The 26,264-nt window shown below is 41.4% G+C and overlaps 1 protein-coding gene across 6 annotated transcripts in view; it reads left to right on the forward strand.

The window, feature by feature from the left end:
- camta1a (calmodulin binding transcription activator 1a) overlaps window positions 1-26,264 on the forward strand; it is a 413,667-nt gene that overhangs the window by 154,603 nt on the left and 232,800 nt on the right. For all 6 annotated transcript variants that reach the window (XM_015043496.1, XM_015043504.1, XM_015043462.1 and 3 more), the window contains one exon: window positions 20,015-20,082. In XM_015043496.1, coding sequence (XP_014898982.1) covers window positions 20,015-20,082 — 68 coding nt within the window. The remainder of the gene's footprint in view (window positions 1-20,014; window positions 20,083-26,264) is intronic.

A 26,264-nucleotide genomic window follows, 5' to 3' on the forward strand; every position in this document is an offset into this window, starting at 1 on the left:
TAGTTTTATTTTCCCTTGTGCAATAATGGTATAGTAATAAAATAATTTAAGGGTTTTTACATATTGCTACCAGGAACTCCTACAAGTTGTCCTCATATGTATAATATGTATAAATACCATGGCACTTTTTTAAGTAATCTTATTGAGGTATGAAATTTAATTGTAAAATGTTTTGCTGATGCAACTTTTATTAATTTCAGTTGCTTGTGATGATGCACTACTCTTAAAATTATTTTCCTCTTGTTTTGTGCGAATATCAGACAACTGGGTTTATGACTCCTGGGATAAACTAGGGAAGTCAACATGTAAGGAAGGGCACAGTTACCGCTTGTTTTTCAAGTTCCCATCCCAAATGCACCGCAAGCGACTGTTCTATAAAGAACAAAGGGGGCCTTTCAAGACAGGGCCATGGTAGGTGTTTGCACGGCTGCAGAGTGGTGAGGTGTGATTGTATGGTGTTTGTATGACTGTGAATGATGGAGTGACAGCCACATGACAGGACTGAGCTGCGATCACAGCTCTGTTCAGGAGACAGCGATGGCAGAGTTTGGCCTGATGCCTGTCACTTTGTCTACACGTCTGCCTTTCTGGTCATAGAGTAGGTACACATACACACAGACACACTCAAACTTACCTGGATCACTTCTTAATGGGATCCTGTCTTTCAAGAGCACACACATATACACACACACACGCACACACACACACACAAACGCACGCACATGCGGACAACAAATTGGTGGTGGAGATACCACGGTGCAGTGATTTCAGCTTTGGTTCCACATCACCTCCTACTAATGGTGGTAATTAATTGATGAATGAGGTCAAATCGGAGATATCCAGGCACGTCTCAATTCGGTTACAACCCCATCTCATCCCAGCGCTCACCTCCCTGCCACCCCCCGAGTTGTTTTCTTAATGCGCAGTGCACCACATTCCCTCTGTGCTCATCTGCATAAGACCTTGGGATGAATGTTAACGATGTTTAATTAGACAAGACGTGGGATGGATGAGTGCATGGAGCCACTGAGGCCAGGGCAGTGCTGCCCCCAACTGGAGGAGACAACTCATAAAACACACGTAGGGACCTGCGGGCTCTCACCCACACGCACACTTGATGAACAATAAATGACCATTAAAAGGCCAAAAGGTACAGCTGAGCATGCCCTTACACGTGATTGGTACGATCTGAGCTCCCCTCTCCATATTTCACCAACATCAAGGACATGGAGCCCTCATTGTTAATGCAGTATAAATGAAGCGTTTGTTAAAGCAATACATTTGTTGGATGTTATGTAGTGTTGGTGTGACTGCCCTTGATAGGAAATCTAATTAGCCAAACTTTTATTTCTCTCAGGCTTTCTGTCCGGAGTCAACTATATCGTGTAAAAATTAATTGGCCCAAACTGTGACCATTCAACATTTATTGAAATTAAATTAATCTTCCTTACTTAGACCCCTGACTGTATTTAAAGAGCATTGTGCTTCCACCTTAATACTGGCTCAATGCTTTAATTGTAGCGATACCGTTCGGCATTATATGTCTCAAAATTACTCTCTTGGACTAATTAAACCTTAGCTTGTTAAAATTTCTCAAGCACGACTGGCTCACTGAAAATTGTAGCTGGAATCGATGCTAGGTAAGTGCAGTTGAAGCCATGCCTCGGGCCACCATGCCGGTCCCTCGTTCTTATCTAAGACGAGACAACTTTTTTTTTTTTTTTTTGCCCCGGTTCGCTTGGTGTAAACATTTCCACCACACTAATCTGTGAGTGAACATTAGACAGCAGCTTACTGCGGAGTAATCCAATAAATGATCAGCTTGCCGCTTTGACTGTGAAGCCATTGTGGAGATAAGGGGATGCAGATGTTTCTCGCTGGGTGCTCCCAGATGAGGTGTCATTATTCGGGCCCGGTCTCAGACCTGCTGTTTTCAGCCCGTCTTCTCTGCTGGCCGACTGGCTCTGGATTGGTGCGAAGGCACAATCGCCTGTGCGCTTCGTGTCTATTGGCCTTCGCTGTCTCCTTCAGGCTTGTGCTTATCTTGTGTTCGCGGCCAGACAGACACCTGCGAATGCAGCGGATTAGCAGGCTGCCTGGGGTAAGACATTCAATGCATTGCCCCAAGGATTCTGGGCTGAAAGCAGGTGGACTTATGTAGCTGAAGCAGACTCGACGGAGGTGTCTCAGAGCCTAGACAGAGATCAATGACTTCTCAAAGCTGCCACATAAAACATTCAATGAAGCAGTCATTTAGGAGACATGGGTAAACATGCTGTGATTACCACAGTGAAAAGAGGAGCGTTGTTCTTTTAGAAGTCCTGCTTTAACAATAACACGGCTGCTTGTTCTCCTTTGTGAGAGAGATGCTACGTTAAATCTCCGGTCTTAATTAATTTGGGGAGCGCATGGAGGGAGCGTTTGTCACCCCTGCTCCTGCCTGTTAGTGCTATTTGTCTCTGGGTGACCTTTGATTTCACACCGCATTGGTTTTTGCCTCTTATGGACAAGAAGTGTTTCTTTTTTTCTTTTTTTTTTTTTTCTTTTTTGCTGACAACAGAGGAAACCTTATCTTTTAAATAAGTAATTCCTCAAATGCTCTGTGAATTTCACCAGCAGCAAAAATATTGGGATTGCTGAAGAGGCAAGCACAGAAGCCCACTAGGGAAAACATCTCCTCTCTCTGTATGCTACAGCACCTTCGTCAAACTCTATTAAAAATTCTACAACATGGTGTTTGAACAAGGCCTGCCACACAATGGAATGTAGGTCTCAGTGTGAGTTTATATGAGCTTTTTGATTTGGGTTTTGCTCTGCGTGTGACTCAGAGGGCTCAGAACGGGTTGGTTTCTGCCTTTATGTGACATGGTAACCCAAGCCAGACCTTTTTGGCACCAGCCTGGGCCCTGTAGCTTTTGGACTTTGGAAAGGGAGCACTGATTGGGGTGATGGCTGGGGTGACTGAGAGGTGGGACAGCTGATGGAATTGCAAAGGGGATGGATATTTTGGCTCCGTGGGCTCTGGCTCAATGCTGGAGCAGCCTCCAGTCACGTTGATGCATGGCTATAAATTGTATTGTTCCTTGGCTACTGCTTGCTCCTTTTAGCAACCCAAGGGTTATTTATTTGTATGATTCCAAATAGATTTGGGCTGGTATGAGATTCTCTTGCTATGATAACCTTGAGTAAAAGTATCACAGTATTGACACATAAATTGAAAACTAAAGGGTATGAAAAGATTTATTTGTTTCCGTTCGAACTGAGCAGAGACAATTAACCATACTGCTGCTAAAACAACACAACATAGTAATAATAATAATATTGGCATCCCACGTAATGGCTATTTTGATTTTTAAAAAATTATTCTGTCAAAACAAAACCCCATCAATCTAATGAAGTTTACCAGAATAAAACTTGTTCAGTTTGGGAGTAGTTTCAAATGCTTGTTGAGCCAGAAATTGTGCCCTTTTGCCATTGTCCTATTAAGAGGAACACAATAATTGGAGGCTGATAATTGTTGACTGGGTTTAGCTTCATGGTAGAAATGCTCCTGGTGCCTGCAGACTTTTTTTCAACTGTTTTACTGGTGCCCTTTAGGTTTCTACACAATAACCCTCTATTCTGATTCTGAAACAACCAAAGTTGTCTTTGTGCAAAACAAAAAACAAAAAAAACTAGAAGTATGGTAATCTGCTTTTTAACAAAGCTTGCCACCAGTGCGCAGCAACACAGCATAATGATACAAGGAGTACATACATTCTGTGATTTAATCAGCACATCAGATATTCTGGTCACTTCAGCATTTTCTCTGGAAACTAATTTTAAGGATATTAAACGTGGAATCTTTAGTTCTAAAATACGTTTTGAAATCAGGATATACATCTTCACAAAAATGTGTTGTTCCCTTCTATCCTTCATAGCTGCCTCAGGTTTTATGGATTCGTCAAAGTGTAGCAACCATTCCTCTGAGATTTTGCTCCACATTAACATCACATCACAAAGTTTTGTTCCCTGTATGTCCATGACACAGATGTCTCGTTCTAGTACATCAGGAGCTCTATTGTATTGAGATCTACTGACTGTGGACCCCTTTGGAGTACTGTGAATTCATTACCATGTTATTGAAGACAGCTTGAAATGATTTGACCTTTAATAAAATGCTGCTGGAAATAACCACCTGAAGAGGGCTACGGTGTGGTCATTAAGGGATGGACATGACCAGCAGCAACAGTAAGGTAGGCTGAGTTGGTGCTAAAGGCAAAGCAAGTTTATTTGTACAGCAGCAAAATCGTTCAAATTGCTATACATGATGAGTACATAAAAATGAGAACATCACAGTGTGCAATAAAGGAAAGTTTAGCCATTTTAGTTTTCTTTTATATAGCACTTTGTGATCAATGCTTTTTATAAAGCACCTTTTATAAGAAAAAGTTAGCTTACTAAAAGGTTCAATGTGTACCACGAAAATACCCTTATACAAGTACATCACCATCACCTGAATCCCTGCAGTTTGAGTTTTATGTTCCATACTTAACAGGAGCGGTATCTGGTTCGGGCCTGTGCTTTTGCAGACCATCTGCTTCAAGGTTGTGCTTTCAAGAATGGTTCCATATTCCTTGGCTGTAATGACTGGTTACTTTCTGTCATCTTGAATTCAGTCTGCCCACTCTCTCCTCACCTCTGACACCTACAGGGCAGGTTTGTCCACTCAATGGCCAGTCACTGGATATATTCTCTTTTTTTGGGACCATTCTCTATAAACGGTTGTATGTGAACATCCCAGTGGATCAGCAGTTCTTGGAAAACTCAGACCAGCAAGTCTGACACCAACAATCACGGCATGTTCAATGATCACTTAAAAAAAGTCCTTTCTTTCCTAGTCTGATGCTCCGTTTGTGCTTCAGCAAAACGTTTTCACTAAATCCAGTTGTCATTGTGTTGTTGCCATGTGATCGGCTGACTCGCCATTTGTGTTAACAAGCAATTCAACCTGTGTACAATAGAAAGTAAGTGACTATTCTTTTGTACCTTTACACTGGTAACCAGCCCATGCCAACTTCTAGGATATCTCTGAAGGGTTTGTAAAAGAAAGAAAATATATCTATAAGAGAATTAAGCTCATTTGAAAAAGTATATCGGCTAAACTGTGATAAAATTCCTCCATTTTTGTCTAAATGTCACTGAGCACCTTTTCTTGGGAACCTGCGTGGATAACACCTCGCTCAATGGCTGCCTGCTGCTTGGTAGCAGCTCCGCTTGTTTGAGATAGAAGTGATGCCGTGGGCCTTTTGTCCAACTCTGACACGGTTGTTCGGACACCTTTGTTCTGGGAGGAGAGGCCCATTCATGGCGTGCCCGGGGAACAAATTGAATCTGGTTGACAATTAATAGCCATGCGGCATGTTTAATTAAGAGCATGCAGCCAGCGAGAGACGTGTGGGAGATAAACAGAGGAGAGGTGCTGAGAGCCAGATTGGGCTCACAAAAGGAGCAGGACATCGGAGTGTCTGGTTGATCGATCTCTGACCGCCTGCGAGTGCAGCCTTCACAAAGAGCAGCCCCTCTCAACGGGCCGAACTTTCAGAGGGGAGAGATGTGAGAGAGACTGAAAGTGTGTAAGAGGCAGATGGCAGTATGCAGATAGAAGCAGAAAAGTTAAGGGAAGTTGGCTTTGTGGGGGGGGGGAATAGCAATGGGGAAATCTATGGAGCTGCGCTCTGGAGATCCACTTCAGCTTTTTCTAATGTCAGTTTAGTAAAAATGTCATTGAATGTGATTATTGCTCATGTTGAGTGCCCATTGACTGCATCTTAGGTGGATTGTTAGCGTAATGTATGTGTCTGGCGTGAGGAAATGTGAACGCTGGCTTTTGCCGGTCGGTTCGGCTTCAGGCATCCGTGACCTTCACAGTCCCATATTTCCGTTATTGTAATGTCAACACAAAGCGGCAGAGAGTCGAGAGGGAGGGAGGGAGGCAGAGTACTTGACAGCTTGTCTGATAGGCCAAACAATACAGCCATGGTCAGGCGATGCTTTGGACAGATCGCTACACACACGCAACACGCTCATGTGCTCACGCTCACTTCAATTAAAGAAAAGTCTCTCTCTGAACTAACAATCACATAAGTCGGAGCGATGGCAGCAGCTGAGGGGAGATAAAATGAAAGCTGTTCATGCGAGGATTTGACTGGTTTTCTATCGTGTGAGCGTCTGCGCTTGCGGTTACTGGTCATACGTGAATATGTTTGCTCTGCTGAGGTGCGTGTGCTGCCAGGCAAACCGAGAGATGACAGGAACAGAGCAGGGAGCCGCAGGAATGTAAGTTGTTCATTGGCTGAATTAAAGGGTTACACGCCTGTGCGCGTGTTTTCCTGCTGGACTAACTGTGTGCAGGACGTAGCAGAAGAGGATAAAAGCACGAGTCTGACAGACAAAGGGTGATCCTTTCATGCTGACAAGTTGTTCGGGAAATGAAAGAGTTTCTGCTGGCTAATTGGCCTGAGCGGGGGGATGTGGTCATCTCTCTGGTGAAAATTTCAGACTTCTCCTGTATTCATGTCTTTTTTCCCCTTCCTGCAAGAGCTCAGCGTGTCACTCTTTGTGGATGGACAGGACAGAGTTATAATTATGCTGTGCCTGGTGGAAATACATTTATATAACATACTAGCTCAAACGGCAATGTGTATTTAGGTGTTCACACAAAGCATCAACACAAAGTAGTACATTGTTGGGAAGTGAAAGAAAAATTAAACGAGGTTTCATTTGATCATTTGATCTTTTCCTGCAAATTTGAAAAGTGTGTTGCACTTTTGTATTTAACCTTCCTGATGCAGTATTTTGTTGAACCTCATTTTGCTGCAATTGTCTCACAGGTAAAAGCTAAAAGTCTCAGTTTCTGATTTTTTTCTCCCTGGATTTGTCTTCATTCATCTTCCTAACACATCTGATCAGTTTCTCTGTCCCTGTTGAAGGGAAGCATCAGCATGAACCGCCATCGCCTTGTCTTATGGTTCGAGTGGTTTGCTCAGTACAATGTAACATTGGTTTTCCACTAGGCATCGTAGGCATGGGCAATAATAATACCGTTTTTTTTATTTATTTTTTTATTGTTTTTATCATCATAACAGCCTTGATTTATTTTGATGATGATAAATTTAACATAATTATGTTTAGAAACTCCAAAACTTGAAATACTGTCAGTATCGTAACTTTTACTGTATTTATACTCCACAACTTTCCCACTGTGGGACAATAAAGGATATTTATATTTCCCATTGTTGCTGAAGTCAGCAATAAATATCAATAAAATTAGAAAAATATGGTTGAATGCAGTTATTGTTTGGCATTTAGCAATAAAATATACCTACTTAATTTTACTGGTGTTCTGGTGTAGATTATTCAGTAAGTTGTTCTGTGTTGATTTTTTTTAATTTGTTTTTGTTTATGTTTACAAGAAATTTATTTTTGATTGTGTGGTTGTGACTGCATTGGGATGCTGTCACAGCCACACAATCTGTTGCCAGAACATAACTTACTACTTTTATTATTTTTGCCATAACTACTTATAGATGTTGTGATACATAAAAAAGGTCAGAGTAACTTTTTCCCCAGGTTTTCTGTTTTACCCCTCAAGACTTGTGACAAACGAGTCTCGGCAAGGCCCAATTTGTCAAGCATATGACTCATAGTCGTCCTGTCAAAATACATCTACTTTAGAGTTTAGAGTTATCAACGTCCTCTTAGCGTTTTCTCTGTCTACTGCTTATTTTGCTTGACCTGCCGGGTAGACGTCCAGATTTTACAAGGATTGCAGCTTCAACATATTCTCTTTATTTTTGAATGATAGATTGATTGATTTTCTGTGAGATACTCAACGTTGGATCGAATTTTTTGGCTTTGCCTTTCTTTAAGCTGCTCCACAACTCTATCCTTGGCCTGTGTGTTAGCATGGTAACTTGTGACTGTGTTTTATGTAAGGGTATTAGAGCAAAAAAGGAGGCGAATGAAGTTTGAGGACAGAGGTGGAGGGTTCATGCATCAGAAAAAAGCAATTATGCAACACTTTCCATATTTGTTCAGCTACAATGAAAAGAGAGAAAAACAAAACATGTATTATTTTCTCTTGTTTTCTCAAATAACCTGCCGATTAAAATACATTGAAGTTTGTGGTTTGAATGTAACAAAATGACAAGCAGTTCAACAGGTATGAATACTTTTGCAAATCAGTGTATCGTCTCCCATAGCAAAGATATTAATGCTGATTAGGCAAATCTTATTTAGCACTTTTATGCATAAAATACCTCAGCGGGATTTTATTTCTTGGATTTCCTCTTATCTACCTCTTTTGTCTTCCCCAGCTCTCTATTCTCCCTACCTATCACCATTTTTCCAAGACCTACTTCATCATTTTTGCATTTATCTGTGATTTCTTTATGTGATGCCAGCGAGAGACCGGAGAGAATTGAGGATTTTTGTCTGCACATCGCCCAAACGCCACGCAGCGCGCTTCAAACTCATAAGCGCATTCTTGTCACAGAAGCCAAGAGCTTGCACATGTGCTCGTGCTCTTGTGCATAGTAACAGATATCTGCAGTTCTGGAGATTGACCTGTAGGTGGTTCCGGTTGGGGAGGGTTCTTGGATTAAAAGTCAAAATTGCTTTCATGCAAGGGTGCCCTGTTCATTTGGCTGCAGTGAATAGTGCAATTCAAAGGATAATGCCAGCATTAATTGATTTTAGAGCCTGAAATAAATAGGCTTTCAGAACCACACAAGGCTGAATCCTGTGTGTTGAATGTGGGAAAATCTGAGCTCCACTCTTCTGCCTTTGCATCAGTCTAGAATGAGCATTAAAATGAAAGCTGTGACATCAGGTGATTGATAAGCGATGTGTTGACCTTCTGAAACCCACTATCACTTGATTCATGCATAAATGTGCCTCTCCATGACTTTTGGGAACATTTTGGCTATATTTGACTTTAGATTCCCACAATGTCTCTTTCTCTGAAAATAATAATACATTAATCATATTTTGTGACATTTAATGCTTCTCTTTGGATTTTAGCTGTGAGACCGTTTTCAAAGGGAGAATAAGAAAGGCAAAAATGTACCGTTTATAGCCGCGCTCCTTCAAACACTGAAATTGTAATAGGAATCAAACAGACCATCTAGCTGTTGGCTGTTCAATCAGACATGGCACTTCCAATATCGGCTGTCTACCAAAATAAAAGCACACGTCAGATAAAAAGACATATAGGAAAGAATTGGAAATCGAGGAGACGCATGTTGTAATTTTGACTCCTCCCGCGGCGCTTCTGTCCTCTGGCGAACAGTTTAGACGGAAGAAAAGTTGGGAAACGGAGGCGGCGAAACAGCCTGGAGTCTTGGTAGCGGGGTTGAGGGGAGTTCATGATCACACAGACTTGGCCACCCTCTGTTCTCCTTGGTTTGGCTGTCAACAGAGCTAAACACCCATCCAGCTGCATAGCTGATGAAAAGGACGTGCAGCGCAGGCACAAGAGGTCAGGCAGCCCTGGGCCATCAGGAGCAAGGCTGGACACCGTGTGCTAACGCAATATAGTAAAGCCCTTTATGGAATTTTTCTCCTTTTTGAGGAACGCCGTACTTTATATTCCTGTCGATACCACAGCACGTCTCAGAGACATGTTAGAGGTTAGAGACCTTCGAAAATAGAGGGAGAGAAAGAAGAGTAAAAAAAAAATGATAGTGCAATCATCACTGTACATACGGCTGTCACGGATACAATGGGTGGTCCCATATGGGTCCTGTGCATAGTAACAAACACTGAGTTACAACACGCCTTAATCATGGCTGACAAGAAGATGGATGTATTTCATCTTAGTCAACTTTATGATGACTCCTCACTCAGTGTACATGGCTGCTGATTTATTCTTATTCACACTTATGAGTTTTCAAAGTTTATGTTGTACTCAAAAGTTTTTGAAAAAAAAAAATCATACACAGAAGCCATGGCAATAAAGTCGTCTCTTTTGGCTGATCTGTGTCTTATTCTCTAATCTTTCCCAACAGCATGACGTGGCAACTTTCTCATTTAGTGAAATAAAAGAAACGTACATTAAATTCAAGTATCAGGAGCACTAAAATGCATTGATTCGTTATTTTTTATTTGTTTGTATCTCTAAGACACTTAATCATATTGATGTTCACCCTAGAATATTTTTTTATGTATAAAAACAGTTAGTGAATCCTGAATCATCTCATCCTGGTACATGTCCCTGCACCTCAACTAATAGGTTGGGGAATATTTAAAAAGACATAATTTTTAAGAGTATTATAAAAAAAACAGTGAACAGGTCCATGGCAACTCTGTAGGAGCTGCAGAGGTCCACAGCTCAGGTATTACTGTTGTAATACTGACAGATTCTCAGTATTAACTAAAATAGATTATAAATGAACTATATGGAGCTCTTCCAGTCATTTTTGTACACTCTAATTCACCCGGCCACACTCACAACGCTCTTGTACACCAATATGTGAATCAGTTGGGACCTTCGGTTAAGTGACCAACATATTCTCATATTATGGTAGGAAAATCTGGGATCAAACCCACATTTTAATACTCCCCCCACTCAGTCCCAGCAGCCTCACATTAGCAAGAAGAAGACTGATGTTGACAGAAAGCCATGATAAATCCCAAACACGTGAAAGAAAGTGCTCTGGTCAGATAAAACCATGATTGAAATTTGTGGCCTAATGCAGAACTTCAGCTACGGTTGAGTGGGTCATCTTGCGATTCAAATGAATTGCTATTTTTTCTCAACGATGTTCTTTCTTTTTGACTTCTCTCACAAATGACAGAAAATGCCTGCAGTCAATATAACAGGCTGATGTTGATCTATCTCCCGCGAACAAAACACATTTATTTCCAACAACAACCTTCCCAAATTAAACCGCTCCCCTGCTATTGCTGTCACTGCTGCAAATACTTGTTCTAGCATATATAGCATAAAGAAGCAGTACAGTAAACACAGCAGAGCAGCTGCTGTAGCTAACATTGATTGTGGGAGCAGGGAGGTGTTGAGAAGTGAGATGAGTCCTCCACCCATGAGAATGCCTTGTTTTTTTTTTTTTTTGTTTTGTTTTTTTTATCAGACCAGTCTTATGACCAGCATGCCAAGCAGAAAGGTGAAGATAAGCATTGACCAGCTACTGGAAGGCATCACTATCCAGAATCGATGCCAGATTGATCCCAAAACTATGTATAATGTAGGCCAGAGGATGGTTTGTTTTGCGCCTTCCATGTTTTGTAATGCTAGAGAAAGCAGGACTGCAGGCGATCAAAGGGCACACAGCGAGTCGGACAAACAGAGCCATGTTGCTTCAGACTGCTCCCACCATATGGCCAAGACATCAGGATAAAGATGTGGATGTATACTGGAGCGCTGCAGCGCTGGCCATGTTTATTGGCACACCATTAAGAATATGTAAAACGTCTTACAAGTAATTCATCTTTTATTGCAGTGGCATAATCATACACTATTTTTTTTTTTTTGTCCAGCCTTTATAGTCAATAAATTTATTCCAATTCAGTGTTATAAATTAATAAATCAATATTGTCTGATGAAAAAAAAATAAGATTGTCCGACATCTTGACCTCTAACCCTGCAAATGTGTTGCTTTAAAAAAAAAAGAAGTGAAAACCGCAGGGATGTACGGTGTGACAAATGCTGCATTAGAGATGAACAGGGGTTCGAACTTGCAACCCTCTGAGCCGCTGCCACCCGAGAGTTTGACCAGATTTATATCGAACGTTTTTTCAATAAGAGCACAGCCCACGTCCACTGTTCAGTACAGCAGAGGAACTGTGTTACTGTGGGACATCAGTTGTGAATCATACTATGAGCATGTTAGAAAATACCACGAGGTGTTTAAAAAAATCCGGTGTGCTCTGCCAGAAAACTGAAAAAGAGTCATCACTGGGTATCAGCAGGATATTAATTCAAAACATATGGCCAGTCGACACAGATTATTCCCCAGGCAGAAAATAAACCTTCATCCATGGACACCTTACTCCTAAAACCTAAGTCCTATTAGGATGATCTAGGGGCAGGCATTTGTCATACTGTTTATTAATTATTATGGTAAGAATTTAATTTATAATTGTCATGATAAATTCCGATTTAGTGATGTTTAAAAAAAAACATCAAACCTGTCCGAAATGTCAGTTTTACCATTTCCTCCACTGTTTGTTCAATGACAGCATCATTACATAGCAATATATTTGAAAGTATGACTAAATGCATTTTCTGTGAGCAATTTATTGATACAAATCATGTTTCTTTATGTGAAAGTTTTAAAATTGGCCATTCATTGAAGGTGAGCCTCATAGTGCAGAAAATACGGTAACTTAAACCACCCACCATTTGGAGGGTCTAGGAAAATTGTGCAAAGAAAGGTCAAAGCTCTTTCTGTCTCAATGCTCCAATATTATGTTATTATTGGAGAAAACTAAATGCTGTCTTTCTATGTTGCACAAACTATTTGAAACAGGGGTACAAATAATTGTAAAAGTGGTGATTTTTGTTAAAAAAAAATATATTTTTTTTACTATTTTTCCCCTCTAAAATGTTCTTATACTATCACATAATTTACTGAGAAATTATGTCAAAACCTTTTCACACATCCATACTTAAGGTCCAGATAAATGTGAACGGTGTTGTCCAATGAATGTAAATATAATTTTTATCTTGATATCAATGCCCTTATAGATTTATCCAATCATCATTATTCACCTCCCCCCCCCAACTCATCAGCTGTCACAATGCAGGATGGCCTACCGGTTATATGGAAGACGGTGCACAACAACTCTTTCTCTCTTCACAGTGGAGTAACAGAGTGGACACAGTGTGACTTCCACTCCTCCCTGTCAGGAGGGAGGCCCCATGCAGATCCTTATGAGCAGCATGGTGTAGAGGGCATATTTTTAACCCAGCACAGGGACTCGTAGAATAGCCTCATTCCTCTCCACCAGATGCCAAGTGCATCTGTCAACAGGAAACTCTATTGTAGCTTACTTTCACTTTCCAAACTTTCTCACTTTGACTCTCCCTCTCTCCTGCCTCGTCTCCATTAAGTTGCCTCTTTTCGCCTACCCTGACCATTTGTCTTCATAGTGAATCCTCTGCATCCCCTATAACACGTATTCAGACTGTCTTTAAGGCTAGCTGCAGGTTACAGGTGGCTGGAATTTCCGCCCGTCTATCTGGATGCTTTCTCGGTCGTAAAAAAAAAAAAAAAAGGGGAATATGACCATACGAGATTGCGAAGATATGGTGTGTGATACATCATTGCCTGTGCATTAAGAATTCATGAAGTATAAACAAAAAAAAAACGAGCCATAATATTCAACCTAGGTGCTTTTGCTTGCAGAATCGAACCAAAGCACACTTTCTCTAATCACTGTGCCGTCACACTTCTACTGTTTTAAATCCATTTTTATTGTCATGGGGGGAAGAAAAAAAAAAAAAATCTTCAAACTTTCTTCCTCTTCTCTCCTTTTTGATTATCTTCTCCATTTTCAGTAACTCCCCAACCCTCCTCCTTCATCCTCTTCTCCTCTGCTCATCTCCATCTGTGTCTAATTGCATTAGTTTTTTGTGTGTGTGTGTGTGTGTGTGTGTGGGACTGTAATCTCGTGATTGCCTGGTGCTTCAGCAAACCCCTCTGCCCTCCCCAAACACATCACAAGTCCATTTGTGCCTGGCCCTGGTAAGGTTGGTTTCCTGGGCTGCCCTGGAGGAAATATCAGATGACCTGGCACTCGACAGTAAAAACCCAGGTCATGAGGGAGGGCTCCTCTCACTGTGTCCCTCCTTTGCTCGCCTCCCCACCCCTCCTCCCTACAACCCCTCCCTTTCTCCTCCACTTCCTGCTTTCAAGTGCAGGGCAAGGTCAAAGCTTTGAGGATGCATTCCCCAGACTTCACCACAAGGCAGGCTGGAGGCGCTGTGCTCTGCTCAGACTTTCCCTCCATCTATTCCTTCACATTACTCTGCTCTCTCATATTCATTTCATTAGCTCGAGCTTTTACTGCAATCAATACTGTTTCTAAACTTAGTTCTTCTAATATGGCTATTTATTAAGTGCGTTTTCATTAGTGTCACTGGAGGACCAATATAACTGGAACAATACTGTAATGGGCAAACATATGTTTTTAGAGTTAAATTATTTTCTTCCTCTGGTTTGTGGTGGAGTGATGAAGACTGACTGCAGCCGACTTTGTAAGGAATGATTCATTGTGCTTTGTTAGTTTTTTTTTTTTTTTTTATTAATTGTTCCCTTAAATTGTAAAGTTAGGAATCGGGTACATCTCAATAAATCGGAATACAAAAGTGAAAATACCACACACTGTTGTGTAAATACTTTAAATCCAGAGTATTACATTTAAATTATGTTTTTTTTTTATTCTAACTGTTTTTCTTCTTGTAAAATTAGAATATAACAAGGACCAACACATTTTTAATACATGCCAACCTACTGAAAACTGTGTTCTGTACTTTACAGTATGTGTTCAATAAAGGGTTGGGGTTCCTTTAGCCTAAATCACAGCGTCCTGCATGGAGGCGATCAGCCTGCTGAGGCCTTTTGTAACCCGGGTTCCTTTAATAGCTGCTTTTACCTCGTCTCCATTGTCCCTTCTGGTGTCTCTCGTCTTCCTCGTGACAATACTGCATTGATTCTCTGTGGGGTTTAGGTCAGGAAAGTTCACTGGCCAGTCAAGCAGAAAGATACCACGGTCATTGAAACCAGTATTGGTACTTTTGCCAGTGTGGACGGAGGCAGAGTCCTGCTGGAAACTCTGCTGTCAGCAGAGAGAAGCAAGCGGTACCCTACAATTTCCAGATAGACCACTGTGTTGACTTTGGTCTTGATGAAACAAAGTGGAATAGATGACTTGACTCCCCAAGTCGTCACTGACCGGAAACTTCAGACTGGACTTCAACCAAACTCTGGGACCTCGGTTTGCAAATGCAAAACTTAAAAGAGGGCTTTGAAGCACTGAGGAAAATCCATTGCTTTTTCTTCTTAGTCCAGGTGAGACCCTTCTGATGTCTTTGCCAAAATATTGAATGGATATTGCCTCACTACCTTCTCCCATGTTTTCCTCTCAGTTAATTTTCCATTAGAGCACTTTATGAACAGCCAGCTTCTTTAGCAACGACCTTTTGTGACTTGCCTTCCTTAGATGGATGATGTCAGCAACTTCCTGCTGGACAATGGCCAAGTCATAATAGTTTTTGGTTAATTATGCTGGTTTTATTTATATTCAAATTATTATTATTACCTTTAAGATCAAATAATCAAAATTAACAGAAGAAAACTTGAAATATTTATCACTATGTTTTTAAATGGAATTACTATTCAGTGTTATTCTAAATTACTGACAGACAGCTGTAAGTGCGTCACGTTTAAAACAAGGTTGAAAATGTCCTTTCAAATTCTGAGTTGCTTTCACTTTGTCGTTTTGCTCGACTCAAAGGCCCAACTTGCAGAAGGAAAGCAGAAACATTATGGATGGTGTTTAGAGACAGGTGTCTGATCTGTCCAGATAATGCCAAAAGACTCATCTCTCGCCATCTAATGGCATAGTGACGGTTGTTTCTAGGGATCAGGCTTGTCATCCAATTGCTGAGGCGTTGCTCCTCTCAGCACCTCTCTTTGTTGTTACATAAATCAAAGTTGGTGCTGATAGAACTAGAGAACACTCTGGTCATCCAGGGACTGTAAATCTGCATCGGAATGTATCCATCAAACCAGAACCGCATTTTTTTTTTTCACACTGACGTTTTTTGAGGTCTGAAGTGCACAGACTTTGGAAAATTCATCGGATCAGACTCAGGAGCAGTTTCTGCTGAAGTCATCGTGAAACCTAATAATATTAGGACGTAGGATGAACTGAAACATGCATGTTTTCCTGAAAGTTTATTGCCCTCCGCTCCTAGCATCCTGACTTGATGCAAAGACATAAAATGGGGATGAATATTTCAGTGTCATTTCTGATTTCAAATAGGTAGACGCTTCAAAGATGATTTTCTCTGGAGGAAATGTTGTACCTTCAGAGTGGAAATATCATTTGAAAAGCAAGACAGTAAAAGCCAGTCATCTCGGAACGGAAATTTTCTCACGGTGGCTTTCCTTTTCACCTCTGCGTTTATGGGAAAGAGACACTTCCTCGAGTGGAGTAGTCGTGTGCGTGTGTGCGTGTTGCATATGAGAACAGAGAACATGTTGATGAGCGCAGGAGTGACAGCTCCTGAAAGCATGTTAATGAAGTGCCATGCACAGACAGGTAACCAGTAATCAGACCTTGTGGTTCTGGCATGGCAGACAGAAGAACAAACACTCGCACCTCTCCGTCTCCATCAGCTCTGAAACTGCTCCGTCATGTTCAGACGCGGCCGCCGCTGCTAACAGAGTGTCGCAGCTTTTGCCGAGACAAAAGAAACAAATGAGACGGCTCACTTACAACAAACAGTTTCGGGTTGTCGTCTCCCCGGGAAAATGAAAGGCCCCCGTTTCTTGCACACCACCTTGTCAATTGGACCAGCTAGTGTCTCTGCTTCTGTTTTGCCGCAAGCTTATGTTGATTTCGTCTTCATGTAGATCTGCTTTGCATGGGAGTTTGCCTTAATTTGCGTTGTGGAGAACAACACCTGGAGATAAAGCTTTAGTGAGGATCATGTCAGAGGGGAGGACTGAGGCGTAACGAGACGAAGTTCAAACAATCTTACATGAGGTGGATTCTAACTTTAAGGGCCAAGTGAGGTAGGAGGTGTGTGTTCAGAGAGCCTTCACTGAATATCTCCCCAGCGACGGAGAGCAGACTAGAGGCAGCGAGGTCAGCAGATAGAGTTCAGAGCCCACTGACGGCAGCTGCTTTGACTTTGATGCACCATCAGTGTTCGGCGTGCTGCTTACGCATTTCCCCCCTGCCTCCCCACCTTCTGCGCTAACCCTCAAGCGTGTTTGCTCAACCTGAACGCGCGCTAGCCTCTCATAACGCCGCCCCATGCAAACTTTGTCTCCTTGCAGCTGTTTAATGGCTGCACGTCTGTTTTTGTTTGTTTCCTCGCCATAAGATTATTGCACCTTTATGGCTGGTCGGGGGCTTGGAATAATCCCTGGCATCTGTTCAGATAGGGAGGGGGGGGAGCAGAAAGCCGGAGGTAGAGGTGTACTTTTTTTGTAGTTTGTAGTTGTTTTGTTTGGACTCTTCCTAATACGAGGCCATGTGGCCCTGTATATTATCGTCGTCCACTGAGACAGAAGCTCTGGCTCAATTTTAAAGACGAGAGTGATGAAAAGGCTGGGTGCTCAGAGGCGCAGAGGTCACTGAACGAGTTTCTTGTTGCCATTTATCCCTCCCAAAATGAGCGCAGGGGAAGAAAAGGAATTAATTTGATCGCCGATGTAATTTAGTTAAAAACACAAGGAGGAAAGTGGTGTTACTATTAGTTAATTAGCAGTACCCGCTTATCCTTACCAAATTCACACATTCCCCATGAATTTTTATACTTTCTCTGTCAGTAAAGTAGTCGTGCTTTTCTTTTTTTGTTTTTTAATTTCCAGTGTCTCATTGCTTTTTTCACTGTTAAATTACAGAAGTTACAAAGCGGAAGAGCAGCCCCTTCCCCTTCCTATCTTTTCTCTTAAGTCTCTTTATTCTTGTCATGGCCTGGGTGCCTCTGGTCGTTAGGCCAGGAGAACAGGAAGTTAATCAGCGCTGCATTATCTCACAGCCTGCTCCTGGAGGCAACAGTACCAGTCATGCTACCACCCCCTCTTCATCTGGGACGTCTGCCAGCCTGGGAACCCCTCACACCGCAACATCCTGCAGCATCCCCACGGGCTATCGCGAGCCGGCTGAGTCTGTGCCAGGTCACACTTGTGGCACGCCATCGATGAGCCAATAACAACCCTTTGCAGTGGTGCATACCTAAGTATTTTGGAAAATGGAGGTCTTAGAGAGTCTCAGGGTTTCCATAAAGCAATTTGGATTTTGTGTGTTTCACTGAAGTTGATTTTTCTGCTTTTTTCCAAATAGTACTTAATTTTTTTTTTAATTATTTGCTAATAAATATGGACATATGTTTTGTGACATAAGTCAATTATCTTGAAGATTTAGATTAATCATCTGCTATCATTATACATATACAGTAGATAAATACAATTAATTTAATTTTGTGGCACACTCCCTACAAAGAATATTTTCTTACACTCCCTGTAAGAAAATATTCCCTTACACTGAAAGTGAGTTATGACGCTGAAGTTGGTGAATATTATTTGTTCCAAAACATTATTTTTTTAAGGGATGTGGATTGCATTTCTTCATCTTTTGTCAAAATCTAGAATATTTAACCAACTGCATTTTCTACACTGCAAAACACAGTTCAACATTTATGAAGCATTTTTTCTGTTCATCAAAGCAGAAAAATATTTATTTCCAATAATGTTTTTTTTTATGTATATATATGAGGATCAACTTAAATTGATTGTCGGCCAGTTCTGCTCTAAATTATTTTCATGTTTGATTTTGAAAGTAAAAAATATATATAGTCATCACAGCACTTATCTATGACTCAGTTCTAAATATGATGTCCTTTTCATCTTAGGTTGCATAACGAAGCGTTTTTCTGTTTTGAAGTTGGAGAAAACGTGACGACATGGCAAACAATTTAAAGCCTAATATGGTCAAAAAAGGAAATATACTTCTGTCAGTCAACCATAAATCCAAGCATTTATGAAGCTTCTTACCTGTGCTCGGGCCTTAAACCAGCAATTTCTGATACATCAATTTAAAAAAAATAATAAAATCTTTCAATCATGCATTCATAAATTCACATTCCAATTACTGCTGTATTCAGAGAACAGGGTTAGATGCAAAGTTGGCACATTAAGGCCCTAACTTAAATTTGAAAGAGTTACCGTCTACTTGTGAGGTTTGACTAATCCAGCCTCATTAGTAAACACTTAGGATCCTATTACTCAGTGAAGTGTAAATGTTCTTTATTGTTTGTGTGGACAACTTTGCCTCAGATGTGGAGCTCATTCAAGCAAAAATATACATTCTTAATAAATTAGAAAACAATGTTTTTGTGCAAGAGGGCATCGAGAATGCTGTTGTATCTTACTTTCTGTAAGAGTCAGTCAAACGTTCCAGTGCAGATTGAATTGCTGGCTGTCACTAGTAACCATTAGGTTGTCAACCATTATTTAAAGTTCCCTTATGTCTGCCTATTAGTTTTGGTGGGAAAATGGCTGGGTATGGCCTTGCGTGTTCTTTCCTTGCACTCAGACGGATGCAGTGGGCAGGATGAGGTTGGAATCATGAAAGTGTTTGAAGTCTCTCTATTTATGCCAGTGGCAGTTAAGGCTTTATATATATATATATATATATATATATATATATATATATATATATATTTATTTCTGTGTCTATAGTATCTCTTTGTACACAAAAAACTCCAAAGGATCTACAGCCTTTTCTGAAGTAGCAGTACGCACGCATGTCAATATTGTGAGACTTGCTTGTAATTATTATTCAAAGGTTAAAGAGTGGATTGATCCATAGAGGAGTGTCAAGGGCAGATCAAAGGGATTTGGGGGAGGATCGGACCTAAAATGTTAAAAGCTCTTCGCTCTTAAACACAGAGATGTCAATCTCTCTGAGAGCACCTTGATGTCCTCAGAGGAGAACTTGATCAAAGCTTTCATAACAAAGATGGTCTCAAAAGATGATCTGACCTCAGCTGCATCCTACTTCTGTCTTTCATTTTACTTCTATCCGGGTGCGCTTACCTGCCTGAACTCCCCGACGCTGCCCCTGTTTCCATCTTTTCCCGTGTTTGTTCTGCTGGTTAGTCTGTCTGAATATCAATGAAGCAGTCTCACAAATGTATTGCAAACACAAGAGAACAGTGATTAAAGATGACATATTCAAGCCTCACTCCTTTTCTCTCCTCTCTGTTTCACAGGAGATTGCAGCTTACTTGATAACATTTGAAAAGCATGAAGAGTGGCTAACGACATCCCCTAAAACAAGGTAAGACAATTACACTGCTGCCCTCTTTTAAACATACATTTCTTTTTTTTTTTTTTTTTTTTAATTCACAGCCTCAAAACTATTACATTCAAGGAACAAAAATTACCATAATTCATTTTACCTATCTTTTTAAGACAGTTGCACGAGCCCTCAAGTTCAGGGTGGGGATGTTTAATTTTACATGCTGCTGATTGCTGTTTTGAAAAGTTCACAGTTTCCAAATACATCATAGAATATTAATACTGACTAATAACTGCCTTTTTGCATGCCAATTAACATAACAGGCATTAGCACAACATCTACTTTTGAGTGGTATGTTAATACATTTCGATCTGTCGGCACGTTCAGCACTCAGCAGTCGAGGTCACAAGTTACACCCACATGTGGAATAAAATGCCAAGAGTAACTATGATATTTGGAAATGTGTAGGGGTTTCTGAAATTGCACTTCACGCGGCTCGTTAATGTATTCACATAGATGAAAAAAAATAAAATAAATAACCCCCTTGGCTTTTCAGTTAACTTCAGCCCATAAAACTTAATGTTAGGCAGTGTGTTTGTGGCAGGAAAGCGTGTAATGTATTTATTTATCATATTCAGGATGAATATTAATAATGCATATGACTTTGACACTTGACAGCACTAGATTGCTCTTTGTTTGAGTTGCTCTGACTAATCTACTAAGATCAGACGGCGGGAGGGTTCACATCCTTGGCCCTGTCATGACTACTGTCAAGCTGTCAGACAAACCAATCATGTCATTGCCATAGCCAACGCGTCCTGTTTCACACAGCTCTCTGAAAACTTGCACCTTCATGCATTTGGAATAAGAATCTTTGCTTGCATTTACTTAGAGAGCCAGGATTGCTATTTTGGCATTTCAGACAATTCTCACCAATGTGTAAATGTTCATGTGCCCATTGGCATAAGACCCATTGCTCACTCTGTCCTTCCTCCTTCTGCGTTTGAGAGCCATTGATTAGAGTTCTGCATAAAGACACTGGCAATTAGAAAATGTTCGCTTGTGTAATTACCCACTGAAAGAGCTGTGCACCCTCTTACTTTTTTTTTTGTTTTGTTTTGTTTTTTTTTTCTAATCAAGGAGAACTGCCTGCTTTCTGAATCAATTAATTGGAGTTCAGTGCAAATCTTCAGATGTGGGCCTGCATACAGTGCTTTGCAAAAGTAATCATATTTCTTGAGCTTTTTTTCCACATTATGTGGCATTACAACCACAAACCAGTGTATTTTATTGGATTTTATGTGATAGACCAAAACAAAGTCAGCCATAATTGTGAGGAGGAAGGAAAAGGATATTATGGTTTTTGACATCCAATAATTGGTAAATGGCTTGTACTTGTATAACACTTTATCAAGTCTGGAGGAACCCGAAACGCTTTACACTACATTCAGTCATTCACCCATTCACACACACATTCACACCGAGCGCACCAGACCACAACCAGCCTCTGGTGGTGGTCATTATGAATACCAAATATTCATTAAAAAAAACCAATTATAAATACAGCATTTTAAAGCAGGGTTAGGCCATAAAACTACATCTCAAACTTTAAGCATCTTATAGAAAATTATTCAACCCTTTAAATCCACCACAACATGGCCTCTACCTAAACTGACAGGTAACGCAAGAACTGATCAACTATAAGATCCAAAGCTACGGTGGGGAAATCTCTCCATACAATTTATAGAGCACTTCACAACTCCTGCATTTCACAAAAGGGACAGGAAGAACACAAATCACCAGCTTTTTTCAACTTTTCAGCCCACAAGAAATGTGTATAATGGAAAACAGCAAATGTACTGTCCTCACAGTGAAACATTGCAGTGGCAGTATTATGCTTTGGTATGTTTTTTCTGTGAAAGAGTCAGACAAACTGGTCAGCAATGACAACAAAATTAATTTTTAAAAAAATCCTGCAAAATTAAAAAAAAAAAAGATTCACCTTTCACTGGCCAATAGCTACATATAACCTGAGCTGCAATAAAATAATTTAGATCAAATTATTTTTGTCTTGTAAAATTGCCTTTTTTGATCTGTCAATTTAATTCTTATTAAAATAGGATGAAGTTTGTTGTTGTGACATACCAAAATGATGAAAAACGCTCCTTGAGTGTGGATATTGAAAGGCTTCGCGGTGGGTAACATTTCATCTTTGGTACTCTCTTTGCATTGCAAAAAGCTGAAAAGCAGCTCATATTGTCAGAGCATCGAAAACGTCAGAGATCTTGGCACTTGGAAGCTCAGGACGAGGCAGGCTGAAAATGGGCGAGGTTTGATGCTGTGACTTTTTAGACAAACTCTTCACAAGTTGCTCCTGGCTACAGTCTGTCACCACTGAGGGTCTGCTGGTCAATTCCCAGGTGGCTCATGCTGGCCGTGTCTTGGTCCAGGTGTTGTGGTGGCTCAGATGTGTCACCAGGGAGTATGTCCAAGAGTGCACTTACAGAGATAACAAAAGACCTGACAACACATCCCAAGCCTTATCACAGCCATCAATCCATGATGTGGTGTGTACGTTTATGTGTGTGTGCGTTTCCCAGTGTGAAAGACGGGAACAAATGTTTTCGGATGTTTTTATTTTTGTTGCTGTAGTGACGGATGGTAGAGCGTGACAGAACATTATCTTCCGTGTGATTGTTTGGATCTGATTGACTGCCAGCCTTTTACATGAAAAGCTTTATGTTCAAGGTCGCGTGTGAGAGGTCACACCCAGGACATCCCGCGGTGAGGCGCGGCTGCATTATTTGTCATTGCAAATAATGCAATGACAAATAATGCATGCGTGCATGCGTCTCGCTGCGGCTGTGAAGACTGCGAGAAGACTGTGTGTCTGTTTGTGGGTTGACCCCTGTGGGGAATAGGCTAAGAAGGCTAATTCTTCCCCAGCTTGCATCTCTAGACTGGGTCAGCGGGGTATGATGGAAAGCAGAGATAAGCAGCGGGGTCATACACAGAGCGGCACAGCGCTGCACCGCTTGCGCTGCACGCATGCTACTGCTCTGACACATGCAGGTCATAAACAGAGGAGTGAGCCGCAGCCTGAGCTCAAGGAGCTGACGCCAGCTGTTTGACCAAGGTGACACACAATGCAGGACATGCCCTGAATAGAGATGGCATCCTGTCAACACGAGGAAGATTAAATGAAGTGGACCGGCGGCATGCACGCACAGATGTCTGTTGTGAGATTTATTCTGATGCGTACGAGCATCATCCATACAGGACCGATGCGGCCAGCTCCACTCTTTTGTTTTGGTCTGTTTCTGTTTGTTTATCATTTCAAATCCGAAGCATGCCAGGGGACAGTGGTCGAATACTGAGTGATTGATGTCCTTAGCTCTAGTAATACACATTCCCTTTTAGATAGGAAGTGCAACAGTGCTTAAAATCAATACCAGTGTTCTCCCACTGACTGCTCGAACAGCACTACAGCTAATTCAGGCTGCACCTGTCAGAGCCGGGGAAATCTTTCCCTACTCGGGCCTTACACTTTAATTTACACCAACAGCCTCTCTGCCTTCAATTTCCATTAAAGGGAGAGCCTGGCATTATGGCTTTAATGAAGGCCACAGCCAGGCTGTGATTTAAGATGGCCGTTACCTTGCACCTTCACTCCACAGGAGGGAACACACTTATAGGCGCAATTAGGATTTTCCTCTACTGCTGGTTTCTGGATAGCCTTACTCATTCTTTCCTCTTGCCTCTTTAAAGATGTGACCATGTTGCTTCTGCTGATGGCGTCTGAAGGTGCCTGTGGGAGCAGAGGCAAAACGGGAGGATTGCAAAGAATTGTGGTTCCAAATCCAGACATTAACATTTGATTTGACCTCATCATGGGCGAAACATTGCGCTCCTGGTGAGAGCAGGCTGTTATTGTCCATCATGGATGACACAAATGTCCCCTTGAGGGTCTTGTTCCAAGGTGTTTGAATGCTGACAGATGGAGTAACTGTTGACTGAATGGTGTCACAGACTGGTCAGCCCAAAGACCTAATGGACACCTGTGTGTCGTAGAGAGATAACTCATTATACTGAGCGCAGTTTCATGGTAGAACAGTGGAGCATTAATAGTTCTTGTTGGTTTTATGGGTATGGTTAAATGCAACTCTCTTCAAACCAAAAGAGTTTGCTTTGTATCACTTCTTTGTGTGTGTGTATGTGTGTGTCGATACACATACACAACGCACAGTGTGTGTTTTATCAATATGACTTCTTGTTGCGACATAACAAATGCAGTGAATCTATTAGAAAGCTGATGCAGTGGTTTGTGTCAGCTGTGTGCTTTGAGTTTTACACAAGTTTGGATCGGCCAAATTTATACATTGTATGAATGGAGGAAGTATGCACACTTTCTCCCTTTCGCTCTCTCTCTCTCTCTCTCTCTCGCACACACACCAACAGATTGTATATTGAAACTATCAAACAATAAGATTCAGTCCTTCGAGGGTCCCACAATGACACTGAACCTCATAGCCCCCGCGTCCCAGCGCAATAGCCCTCTCTCCTCTTGCATCTACGGCAAGTGCAGCAGCGGCAGCAGCCCTCCAAAATGAAACCAAGTCCCTTCAGACAACTTCCAAAGACAATGCTTTTATTAAAACCTACAGCTGCGGCGCCACCCCAGAGGCGCGGGTACACCAACAGCGGCGAGAAGCAGACCTAAAAGGGAGCCTGAAATCTACTAATGACTGTTTTGTTTGCTACTGTGTATAGAGGCTATGACTTTATTCAGAATCTGATGTGTGTGTAAGAGAAGAAAGGGGATTGTGTTTTTTTCTTGCGTACGTATACAAAGCCTTGCAGAAGTATTTATGTCCCTTAAATTTTTTCACAGTTTAAGTTACAATGACACACCTCAATCAGTGGGATTTTCTGTGAGAAACCAACACAAAGTCATACAAAAGTGTTTGAATGATGAATAGTTCTTTACATTTTTGATATATAAAACATCTCACCATATTTATACCTGACCTGGTGTGTTTACTGATAATTATAATGTTTGTTCACTGATGTGAACAACTAAACATCTGGATTTACGATGAGATCAAAGTGCACACTGATAGTAGGGATCTTCTTGAGGCAGTTGGTTCCCCTAGATTTAATTAGGTGCATCAGAATAAATAGGGGCTGAATACAAAAAGAAAAATACAACTTTGACTCTTCTGCTTTCATGCACTGTTTTGTGTTGGTCTATCACATAAAATCCCTAAAATTACATTGGCATCTTGTGGCAAAATATAAAAAGTTTAGGTGGTATGACCACTTTTGTATCTCCCTTTTTTATTGTCATATCTTTAGGGAAAACATGAATTTCACGAGAAGTGAAGATTTGTGCATCCTGACAAAAAGAAGTTCTTTGTTTGAAGTCATGTAACTTTGTTTTGATAAGAGAGGTAGTGCCGGGGTGAGTCTGCCACTGTGAATAAGACCTCCCTCAAGCCTTCTGTGTAAACTGCATCTTTGTCACCCGGCCTGGCAGATGGTGTGAAGAAGTGCTGGAGTTTCTGATGGTGTATGCAAGTGTATGCATAGGAGGGTGGAGAGACTGATGTGTAAGATGTGCCTGAGAAGCACGTCGGATAGTGTTTGGTCCTAATGCATTGTGGCACTGGCTGGCTCACTGGCAGAGTTTCAGAGGAGAGAGGAGAAAGGACAGGAGCAGCAGGGCTGAGATGCAGTGATGGAATGGCACAAAGGAGGAGCAATGCAAAGAGGAACAAAGGCACGATAGATGAAGAGGTATTTCATAAAATTACAGTGGATTCAGGACAGGAGGGCTAGTGGCACTGACCCAAGCCGCAGTTATGAAATAAATCCATCATGTCAAGTTAACGTGAAGAGACAGTTCAGTAACGTGACCTGGTGTCAATGCCTTCATCTCTCCCCTCTGCTTGTCCTTCACATGTTCTCTTGTTTCCGCTCTAAACTCTTTCAGCAAAACTTTAGCTAGCGGAGTGCTGACACTTTGCTGCTCCAACGTGCCGAGCCCTGAAGGACGCTGTACCCCGCTGCTTCCGTCCAGTCAACAGCCATGACAAGGACAGCAAAGCCCACCTGGTGTCTTTGCGGGCTGTGTGGAATAAAGCCCACCGGGGAGAGCGGAGTGGACAGGAGTGAGGCAAACCCGGGCAGCGTGAAGCTAAGAGTGAATGAAAGAGAAAATG

Source organism: Poecilia latipinna, unplaced genomic scaffold (assembly GCF_001443285.1).
Source record: "Poecilia latipinna isolate Pla-1442-1.1 unplaced genomic scaffold, P_latipinna-1.0 Scaffold36, whole genome shotgun sequence".
Classification (NCBI taxonomy): Eukaryota; Metazoa; Chordata; class Actinopteri; order Cyprinodontiformes; family Poeciliidae; genus Poecilia; species Poecilia latipinna.